Source organism: Schistocerca americana, chromosome X, assembly GCF_021461395.2.
Source record: "Schistocerca americana isolate TAMUIC-IGC-003095 chromosome X, iqSchAmer2.1, whole genome shotgun sequence".
NCBI lineage: Eukaryota > Metazoa > Arthropoda > Insecta > Orthoptera > Acrididae > Schistocerca > Schistocerca americana.
The window spans coordinates 148391951-148404059 of NC_060130.1; the positions used below are offsets into that span (position 1 = coordinate 148391951).

General features: G+C 40.2%; 1 protein-coding gene across 1 annotated transcript in view; it reads left to right on the top strand.

Moving 5' to 3' along the window:
* Positions 1–12109, top strand: part of LOC124555873 (Down syndrome cell adhesion molecule-like protein Dscam2) — a 195871-nt gene that overhangs the window by 149210 nt on the left and 34552 nt on the right. Inside the window, exon 3 of the mRNA XM_047129935.1 lies at positions 119–282. Within this exon, the coding sequence (XP_046985891.1) occupies positions 119–282 (164 nt within the window). The remainder of the gene's footprint in view (positions 1–118; positions 283–12109) is intronic.

The following is a 12109-nucleotide window of genomic DNA, read 5'->3' on the forward strand; positions in this document are numbered from 1 at the left end:
ACAGTTTCCTTTTTTAGGATTTTTACCTGTGAACATAGAGTGAGAGCAATTCTTTTCAGCACTGAATAAAGTGCAGAGACCCATAAGTGTAATACACGTACTTTCTGTGTGGTGGCAGCGCCGCTGTCAGCATATGTGGTGCCACAGCAGCAGACGGTGGACATGGGCCAGACTACAGAGCTTAATTGCTCCACAGAGGGCTATCCTCAGCTGGCCATCTCTTGGCTCAAGGATGGCCGGCCACTGCACACCTCCAGCAGAGTGAAGCTGGTCACCCCACAGGTAAGGACGAGTGGACCTCTGGCATGACTTACCTCCAGGCTATACCTGCATTCTGAAAGTCGCTCTAATATGGATATTATGTCCAGTCCTCCTGCACAAAATATCCATTACAAGCACAGCCACATCCTGTCACACTACTTATACCCTAGGAATGGAATACGACAGAATACCCAACATAAACTGTATACATTAGCTCCCCACCTACACAATCCGATCAAAAGTATCCACACACCTAGTACAGGACGTTAATATAAGATGTTTCTACCCTTAACCTTCATGGCAGCCTGAACTCTCCTTTTTTAGATAAATTTGGTTCTTGTAATTTTTCTTCAGATTCCATATATTTCTAAGGATAAACCCTTTCGTAATTATTAAATGTAATTGTTCACCTTTAAAAAAATTTCCTGTTTCTCTAAACTGTTCTTTTATAAGATTAGAAGATAATTTATCAGTACTAGAACCCATAAATTTAAACATATTCAAAATCTTATGTTATGCTCTCTTCAGAATTTTACTGAATGAAATACATTTCTGTTCATCATTTGGGATAACATACCTTCTTGATTATTTATTGCTAATCCTTGATAAACAAAGGAATGTCATAATTTGTTAAATCATGAATATAAACTGTAATAAATTTAATAATTCAGCTGCTCAGGTTACAATCTTCATGTGCAACTTCTCGATATTTTTCTGTGAAATGACAATGATCTATTACTTTCTTCTGATTTAGTAAATTCTTTTTCACAAATAAAACAAGTTTTTGAATTTTTATAATTTGTTCTGTCGTCATTATCATTGGAACTTTTCGATCACATATTTCAGCATTTTCTCTACATTCTTGTTTTAGCACTTCAATGAATTTTTCGCTGCATCTTTACCAACATATATTACAGGTTAGGCATAATAACTAAATGAAAGCGTATATGTATTTGATATTTATTAATATAACCTTTTTCAGGATTTGGTTGACAGGTGTTAATATCTTTTAAAAGACATTCAAAATTAGCATAAATTACAAAATGTCCCCTCAATGAATTTTTATAATTTTGAAATTTAATTTTTTCACATTCTACAGAAAGATCTGTTTTTCATTCTTGATGTTCTTTACAATCACTTTCGAGATTGTCTAACTTTTCTTAAGAATAACAGTATTTTAAATATCCATAATTACGGTGAATTTGATGTTAATTTTAGTTGATTGTGAACTAATTAACCTTGATAGATGTTTTGTCTATCAATAATGATATTTATTTTCTTTTTGGTTTAAAATAAGTTTGACCAGTTTTTATATTTTACTTTCTGTATGGGTAAGAAGATACACAACGAAATTTAATAGAAATATTTGACTTCTTTTCAAATTTTGGCATATGTGTTAACTGAACAGAAAATCAGAATTTTTTCTTTTCGAAAAATTTTATCTAATTCTAAAACAATGTTGAATAAAGAAAACAATTTTCATCTTCATTTTTAACACATATTACAGCTTTCTTTGTCTTTCATTTCTTTTGATAGATTGTCATCAGAACCAGAAATTGGCTAGTGTCTATTAACACCTTATTCTAAACTATTTATATAAAATAAGGATCAACCAGATTTTTTCTTTGGCATTTGTTCAATTTAGTTAACTGTTTATTCGTATATTTTTGATAATAACCTTCTAAAACATTTGTTCTAAATAAAAGTAAAGTAAAACTTCATTACTTATTTTCAAATTAAAATCTTGTGTTTCATATCGTCTTTTAAAATTACTTTAAAATTTCACATTAGCTCTAATCTGCCTTTTGTTTTAAAATATCCCTAAATTTAGTGACTACTTCTTTAATTTGTTTAAAGGTTCTTGCGGTTCAGTAATATTGTCGACAGTATTAATTTTATAAATTATTATTCTAGATATAAGTGCTGATGCTTTTCTCTTCGTTCTTTTAGGTGAACTTAAAAGAACCATCATCATCTAGAAAATTGTAAACAGAAAAATTTTTCTGATAGTTTTTAACTTAATTTCTTGATATTTAACTACTAGAATATTTTGAAAAGACTTGTCATTGTAAATATTACCCTCAGATCTTTTGATCCGACCGATTAATTGGTGTTAAATAAGTTTAGAATAATTTTTCAAATTTATCATTTTAAAATTTATCGAAGTCCATGTACAGATTTTTCATTCAATTGATTATCATTATTATTAATGTTGTCCTCAGATTTGTCAATAAGTGTGATTAATTGTTTGTTTAGGTTGGGATAATTTTTTAATTTTACATATTTCATGAATTTTTCTTAAAGATTTTTTTAGTCTTCATTATCAATATTCTCAATATTATCGAAAGAAGTGACAATAACATTGATTAATTTTTCTTTGCTAAGTTTGGTATATTTCTTTAAATTTTTATTTTACAAATTGATCGAAGTTCTTTTGTATTTTCTATCTTCGTTCTCTCTTGCTTCTTCCACATTAAAATAATCATTTAATCCTAAGACCTCTGGTGTAGTTACATCTGAAGAACTATTTTTTTCAATAATTCTCTATGTCAGAATAGCTTCATACACGTTTTTCTTTACAATAGATTTCTAAGTTATGAAATAGTTCAGCTTTGGAGTACATTTTGTTTCGCTGTTATTTACATACAAGAAATTTCAGATTTTTAAAAATTAAAATGGACCTTTGAGATTTTAAATGAAAATTTCAATCTTTTGTATAGATGGACGACATTAGGCAGAACTCATTTACAAAGAAAAATTTATTAGATTTTTTTAAATTCTTTTAAATAAATGAGAATTTTGTTTATGGGTATAGATACACACTACCTTGGACAACTTCTTTATAAAGAAAAAATTTAATACATTTTTTAATAAAATGAAAATATCGTTATAAAGGAACGAATTTTATTAGATTTTTTATTTTTTAAATAAAATGAAAATCTCATTCTTGGACATACATAGACGACGTTTTGTAGAACAAGTTCATCAAGAAAAAATTTATCTGATTTTTTAGTTTTTAAGAAAAATGGAAACTCAATTCATGATTATCGATAAATTTTTAGTTGGTGGATACAGCAAAACAAAATTTTCGTTTATATGAGGGAATTTTTAATGAACACGATCCATGCACCAGAAATGGCATACATATACTACTCCATTGCTCTGACACTAGCATTAGCCAGACACGCGAATTATGATCCCATGCGTAGGCTGCCATTAACACCATCGCACAAATGGCTTCGTTTGCAGTGGTGGTATAAATAGCTGATGGAGGGCGACACATTGTGGTCAGTGGTTGTGCACTTCTGTAGATGACCATCATTGTCAAGTATGACGGCGTCCTTTGGGGAGGTCCCATTCTTCCAATGTGTTAGTGAGGGACAGCAGTAGGGGGACAACCTTCGTGTCAGGCCACGTTGCATTGTTACCAAATTTATTCAAGATGGCGGCGATTACGTCATGCAAGATGGCGGCATGTGGACTTGGCAACATCGCATGACGTCATCCAAGATGGCGGATTTTGGTGGGAGAATAGTCCAATTGTGCTACGTCCACTAACCTAACCTCAAGAAAAAATGGCGCGAATTTTGAATTATGGCGGGAAAATAGCCCAATTGTGCTACGTCCACTAACCTAAGCCTCCAGAAGAAAAAAAAATGGAGGGAAGTTTGAATTCCGACAGGATAAAGCATGCAAAGACCGTACTTGTCTCTATTATTATTATTGATTATTATTCATTAACATTCATTATCATTCATTATCATTCATTATCATTTATTAACATTCATTATCATTCATTGTCATACATTATCTTCATTATCATTCATTATCATTTATTATCATTCATTATCATTTATTATTATAGGCCTACCTCCACTAGAATATTGCGCCTAATTCAAATTCCAACACGATATTCTCTCGAAAACTGTACTTCTATGTATTATTATCAATTATTATTTATTCAAGATGTCCGATTTTCTCGGTGAGAAAGCCATTCTCCTTACACCCATAGCAAAAATCTATCACAAGTTCAAACCCACAACACCATAATTGATCACATGTACGAGCTTTCTCCATCACTTATCTTTTTTGTCACTGGTAGCCTATCATAATCGCGTAAAAATAATAAACTGCACTTATAGTAACGTAATTCACATCCTTTGATTTTGCAGGGGGGAAGGGACTGAAGACTCTATTTCAAGCAGTACGGTCATCACTTGTTCTCCAACACAGTCAGCACACACATCTTTGATACTTCAGTGCAGTCACCACGACGCCCGCACTCCAACTGAATTAGTTCAAATCCTCGCCACCCCATGGTCAGCGAGCGGAGACACTGCCTATGCCTGTCACATGATGCGGCCAGCCACTAGCGCGGGGGGCGAGCCCAGCGATCGCTCCCACATTGTAAACATGTTTTCGCTGCACGCTGGAACTTGTCGAGTTTAACGTCACAGCAGCCCCTTGTCTTCTCACCACGTGCATTCGTCGCCTGCACACGTTTTCCCGCCAAAATTGACTCCCTCAGGGCTGAATCACACAACGGTCGGCTGTTTCCCTGCAACACTTCCGGCACCATGTTCAAACCTATCCATACCGACCTCACACAGCTGTTCGCCACGTGTCCCTGTGCGAGCGAGAACGCAGTGCTACACTTTTGGCGGCAAAGTTTGCTCGACACTGGAATCCGCCATGTCTATGTAACAGCACCTTTGACCGCACTTGAAGGCCCACTAATTGACTCGCTCTTGCGTACGCATAATACCTGTACAACTGCTGCACCACCGCCCCGCTCACGTCACACATCCTCCATACACTCGACGGACATAGCCTTCTGTAAATACCTGGAAAATGACTCTTTATTTCAGACATTACGGTCATGCAGGTGTGTCCCTACTGACTTCTCCATGCTCACACAGCGAAACTCCAGAGCGCAGCTGACGTACGTGCGGACGGCTGAGCCCACTCCCTGGCCGGCTGACGTCAAGCGGTTTACGGAGCCCCCATAGTCCACACGGCCAGCGCGCCACGTAGCGGTGGTGAGCGGCGCCACAAACGGTCGGCCACGCCCGCGAGCACTTAACACCGGACACGATGTTTCCTGTCGACCGCCTGCCATACAAAGGATACGTTTTGGCACCAGAGTTTGACCGACAGTGGAATCCACCATGACCATATAACAGCGCGTTTGCTTGTCGCGAGAACACTCGCTAATTCACTCTCACCACCCCGCTATATTAAATAATTCCATTTACAATTTCATATACATATGCAAACGTGTTCCTCTCCCTAATATCAACTACTTTTCGAGAACCAGAACGCCACCTCCTCCTCCTAGGAACCAGCGCCAAGTTTGAAATCTGCCAGTAAACAAAGTTCACTTCCACTTCCACCACCAACCTAAGAAAATTATTTCAAACTAAGCTACCAGCACTTAACTTCTTCCTACACGTTACTGGTAAACGGAATGTTTTTTCTACCAAGTTGGAAACTTCCTTGACGTCACAATGCATGATCGACCACGTGGCTCTGTCAGACAAAGAACGCTCTCACTAAGTTAACTGATCACCTGATTCTCATTATTCAGCCCACATGCTTCGATTATCTAATCCAGGATCTTAGCGAAAACACACATCCGTACACATGAGCCATCACGCGCACCTAGCTTAGTACCTCCGCAAGTGAATGTAACAAAGTCTGCATGACTATTTAATTAATCTGATCAATTAATTAACGTCTCTGATGCGGAAAACTGCCACGTCCACCTAGACTTGGAATCAATTTCGCCACTGCCACACCCACCTGGACTTGAAATGAAATAGTTAAAGTCCCTACCGACCACCACATTCTTTTACCGACCCATGTTCGTTGGCTAACATGTACTAATGCTTGCTTTCGTTTACTAACGTGCACTAACGTGTACTAACCCACATTAACTTATATCACATTCTGTCTATACAAATAAGCCAAGCTTCAATTCTGATGGTCAGTTCGTGTTTCGCTACCAAACACAAGAAAATTGTGGCAAACGAAGCCACTAACCTAAGTCACCTGTGATGACTCAAAATCGTCTGCTTTGCCTGTCTCACACACCACGAGCGCGAGACCGCCCACATCACAGTCTGGGCCTTTACACTAGCGTCGGACATACTCCTGTATAAATATTCTAGCTAAACTTTGACCCTAATACTGTTGTTCAATCCACATGGTCTAGCACATGGCCAGAGCACATCCCCAGTACCTAAGCCGAGAACATTGCTCACCCCATCTTTAATTAACCGCTGAGAGAGACGGAGATATGCTGCAATCACATCCCTCGCGCTCTCGTAGCTACTCACCTCAGCAATTCGATCTAACACACCCTCCATGTAGAAAAAATAACAACCAACTCGAACTCTCTCATATTCTATATAGTCCACAAATACTGAACGTACATTTTATTTACGCATCGAGTATACCTATCACTCTCATACAAAAAACACTCTTCCTGATATACCTGGTGTCATGTTGCACAGTCGGCAGACACGCAAACAGCTCCTAATTTCAGTGCAGAATATCAAACTGCTCCTAATTAATGCATTACACGTAACTGTAAGTCCGCAGTTCGTGGTCGTGCGGTAGCGTTCTCGCTTCCCACGCCCGGGTTCCCGGGTTCGATTCCCGGCGGGGTCAGGGATTTTCTTTGCCTCGTGATGACGGGGCGTTGTGTGCTGTCCTTAGGTTAGTTAGGTTTAAGTAGTTCTAAGTTCTAGGGGACTGATGACCATAGATGTTAAGTCCCATAGTGCTCGGAGCCATTTGAACATAACTGTAAACACCATCAGTACTCGTAATCTGTCCAAATAACGCACAGCAAAGTAACTCAACACACGCTCGCAATCATCTTATCCCACATTAAGTCACACGTCCGACAGCTCTCAATTTGCTCAAAGGCCTCTGTTCGACCCTTGGCCGGCCGCGGTGGTCTAGCGGTTCAGGCGCTCAGTCCGGAACCGCGGAACTGCTACGGTCGCAGGTTCGAATCCTGCCTCGGGCATGGATGTGTGTGATGTCCTTAGGTTAGTTAGGTTTAAGTAGTTCTAAGTCCTAGGGGACTGATGACCACAGATGTTAAGTCCCATAGTGCTCAGAGCCATTTGAACCATTTTTTTGTTCGACCCTTCAAACATGATGACAGCCTCATTCACACCTAACACCTGAGAAATTCATATCACCTACACGCCGAACATGACTATCCAAGCCAGGCCACGCTAGTCATCTGTCACCGTCCTAACTCAGTGCGGTCCAACACACATGTTAATGCCGCATTCCACTGCTTGCCGGCCTATATGCGACACATCTCCACCTTCACGTCTGTTGTCAGAATAGCCGAGAGCGTGTTCACACACACACCGTCCGCACACATCCCAGCGCTTCTCTCCACTCTCAATGTAAGACGATCATTTCAAAATTAAAAAAAATAAGAGCACAGTCAACCTCCCCGAAATTGTATAGTGCTCCAAAACTACTTAACGCTCGCTTTCGTGTTTTCTAAGCTTATTTGTAAATTCAAATTCTTACCCTAACAGAACTTGTTCACCAAAATAATACTGAATGTGCTCCCCACCTCCTACCTTTCCAGCTCTCAACATATGCAAATGTTCTCAACCCTCCAATATCTCAGCACAACCGATTAATCATTCTTCTTCCTTCTTATCGAATTTACTGGCCTAATTTCCTAAGGACCTGTTATCAAAGTACCATCCCGCTTTTCTTTCTGATGCTTCCTGTGCTTACTTTTACAGAGATCGCTAAATTACCTCCACAGCCCCCCTGAATCTACACACACACACACACACACACACACACACACACACACACACACACATACGGTCATCCTCTCTACTCATCCCATAACATAAGCAATAGTAACTTTACAATCCATTATATACAAAACCTACACAACGCAAGCCACATTAACTTTACAATACTCACTAAATACCCCAATTTTCTCAATTCCTAAGGAAGCACTGTGAAACTGGTCTTTCTTTCTACACACGCCCCACTCAGTGGTAATCAGCCCTTCTGCATCAACAGACGGAAGTCCCTCTCAGAACTGTTCCACAAATTCCGCGATCGCTTTCCCTCAACACAAATGCGTTACTCTCTCTTCTTCTTCTTTGCCTGCTCGCTTTTTTTTTCTACAAACTTATCCAGACTCATAGACTACAAGAACACACCATTTTTTTCTAAGTACAGCATCCTTTAAACCACTGAATAACTAGAAACAAACAGACCAAAAAAATTATATTCGCACTCTCGAATACCGAAGTCGTTGATCTCATTATACTTATACAGTCAAGTCTTACGATCGCGGTCTCATTTGATTGGCATTCCACAATGAGCTAAGTATCGGAAATACACTCTCTTGACCGCTGTTACTCTGGAAATATCTCTACCGTCCTTACGACTTCCTCTCTACTCGTCACATAACATAATCAATATTAACTTTACAGTGCAGTATATACAAACGCTACACAATGTAAACCACATTAACTTCACAATACAGTATATACACATTTGACACAAAACAGTGCACTTATCCAGTATATCTCTACAGCATGCGAAAAAAAAATATCCTATCCCTACAGCGTCATTATACAGCAATGCTCCCCAATCCTAGGAAAGCACCGTCAACCTGTTCTCTCTACAGACCCGACACTCAGAGCTAATCTTCCCTCTTACATCAGCGGACCTAAGTCACCCTCAGACCTCTTTTTTACAAATTCGGTATCGTCCCCTCCTCAGCACAAACGCCTTACTCTCTCTCCTTCCTTATCTGTTCGCTTTTCTACAAACATCCTCCGACTCATAGACTGCAAGAACACATGTACTTTCTCCATAATATTACACCATTTTAGCTGTACTTCTCAATATCATGCACTAGACTACACCCTCCCTATCACTAGTTCATCATAATTCCCAAGATATAGACTTCAAATTAATTTTCTACAAACGCCGAACCTTATCTATGTGCAGCATGCAGTAAACCACTGACTAACTAGAAACGAACATACGCAAAATGATATTTCCACTCTTGAATACCAGTCTCCGTCATGTAACATTTTCGAGATCTTGGCTATAATTTACACTTCAACTAAGGTCTGTCCTAGGTCTAGAGAACAGACAAGCATGTATCCAACACACCACAATCGATCTTCACTCAGCTAAATAAAGGAAGCAAATGTGCAGAAGTAGTCAACGGAACAATCTACATCCCATCTACTAACACTCCAACCCAAATCAATCATCTTCTCAAATTCTGACTTGATCACCAAAGCCGCCCAACACATAATATTACTTCGCTGTTCGGTCGTCTAGAGGACATAACACATAATATTACTTCGCTATTCGGTCGTCTAGAGGACATCAAAGTTCGCTCTTACGGATCCATACACCCCAACAGGTATCTGCATTCGGACAGCTGCTCCAGTTATTTATTATCATTTATGATCATTTATTATTATTTATTATGATTTATTATTTATTGTTATTTATATCATGTTACCTAACAAAAATGGCTCCAAATTCAACTGTGTTTAGCTCCTATGACAACCACCAGAGCACTCTGTCATCATGTCAGTTGATTACGCAATTACCATTATTCAAGACGGCTGCACCCAGTGTGAAACGTGTCACCGTTCCTGAACCTGCATGCTACATTAAAATTCCAACTTGGCATTAGTCACACCCTACACATCGTACAGCTGGTCCCATTTCCAAATCTTTGCGCATCTGATATATGGAATTTAAGTCAGAGAAAAGCATATCAGTTACCTTCTGCAGCCTGTCTACAAGCAGAATGACCTCAGTTACTGCAACAGGACCTTGTTCTTTCTTACCATTCGCCTGAAATTCAAGCACCACTGGCGGCATGTCGAAGCCACATATCAGTTCATCTAAACAGCCGTCCACTAAGCTGCAGGACCAGCATGCTGTAGTGAGCTCTCTCTCTATACCTGCGTTCTTAGTGAGAGCGTTCTTTGTCTGACAGAGCCATGTGGTCGATCATGCGTTGTGACGTCAAGGAAGTTTCCAATTCGGTAGAAAAAACATTCTGTTTACCAGAAACGTGTAGGAAGAGGTTGAGTGCTGGTGGCTTAAAAAATGGCTCTGAGCATTATGGGACTTAACTTCTGTGGTCAACAGTCCCCTAGAACTTAGAACTACTTAAACCTAACTAACCTAAGGACATCACACACATCCATGCCCGAGGTAGGATTCGATCCAGCGACCGTAGCAGTCCCGCGGTTCCGGACTGCGCGCCTAGAACCACTAGGCCACCGCGGCCGGCACTGGTGGCTTGGTTTGAAACAATTTTCTTAGGTTGGTGGCGGAAGCGCAAGTGAGCTTTGTTTACTGGCAGATTTCAAACTTGGCACTGGTTCCCAGGAGTAGGAGGTGGCGTTCTGGTCCTTGAAAAGTAGTTGATATTACGGAGTTGAACACGTTTGATATGTATATGAAATTGTAAATGGAATTATTTAATATAGCGGGGTGGTGAGAGTGAATTAGCGAGCGTTCTCGCGACAAGCAAACGCGCTGTTATATGGTCAAGGTGGCTTCCACTGTCGGTCAAACTCTGGCGCCAAAACGTATCCTTTGTATGGCACGCGGTCGACAGGAAACATCACGTCTGGTGTTAAGTGCTCACGGGCGCGGCCGACCGTTTGTGGCGCCGCTCGCCGCCGCTACCTGGCGCGCTGGCTGTGGGAGCTGTGCGGGCACCGTAAACCGCTTGACGTCAGCCGGCCAGGGAGTGGGCTCAGCCGTCCGCACGTACGTCAGCTGCGCTCTGGAGTTTCGCTGTGTGAGCATGGAGAAGTCAGTTGGGACACACCTGCATGACTGTAATGTCTGAAATAAAGAGTCATTTTCCAGGTATTTACAGAAGGCTATGTCCGTCGCATGTATGGAGGGTGTGTGACGTGAGCGGGGTGGTGGTGCAGTGATTGTACAGTTATTACGCGCGCACGAGAGTGAGTCAATTAGCGGGCGTTCTAGTGTGGTCCAAAGGTGCTGTTATATAGTCATGGCGGATTCCACTGTCGAGCAAACTGATCGCTGGGCTCGCCATCCGCGCTAGTGGCCGGCCGCCTCACGTGACAGGCGTAGGCAGTGTCTCCGCACACTGGCCAGGGGGTGGCGAGGATTTGAACTAATTCAGTTGGAGTGCGGACGTCGTGGTGACTGCACTGCGATACCAAAGATGTGTGTGCTGACTGTGTTGGAGAACAAGTGATGACCGTACTGCTTGAAATAGAGTCTTCAGTCCCTTCCCCCCTGCAAAATCAAAGGACGTGAATTACGTTACTATAAGTGCAGTTTATTATTTGACGCGATTATGATAGGCTACCAGTGAAAAAAAAAGATAAGTGACGGTGAAAGCTCGTACATGTGATCAATTATGGTGTTGTGGATTTGAACTTGTGATAGATTTTTGTTATGGGTGTAAGGAGAATGGCTTTCTCACCGAGAAAATCGGACATCTTGAATAAATAATAAATGATAATAATACACAGAAGTACAGTTTTCGAGAGAATATCAGGCTGGAACTTGAATTTGGCGCAATTTTCTAGTGAAGGTAGGCCTATAATAATAAATGATAATGAATGATAATGAAGATAATGAATGCCAATGAATGATAATGAATGTTAATAAATGATAATGAATGATAATGAATGTTAATGAATGATAATCAATAATAATAATAAAGACAAGTACGGTCTTTGCATGCATTATCCTGTTGGAATTCAAACTTCCCGCCATTTTTCTTTTTTTTTGTTCTGGATGCTTAGATTAGTGGACG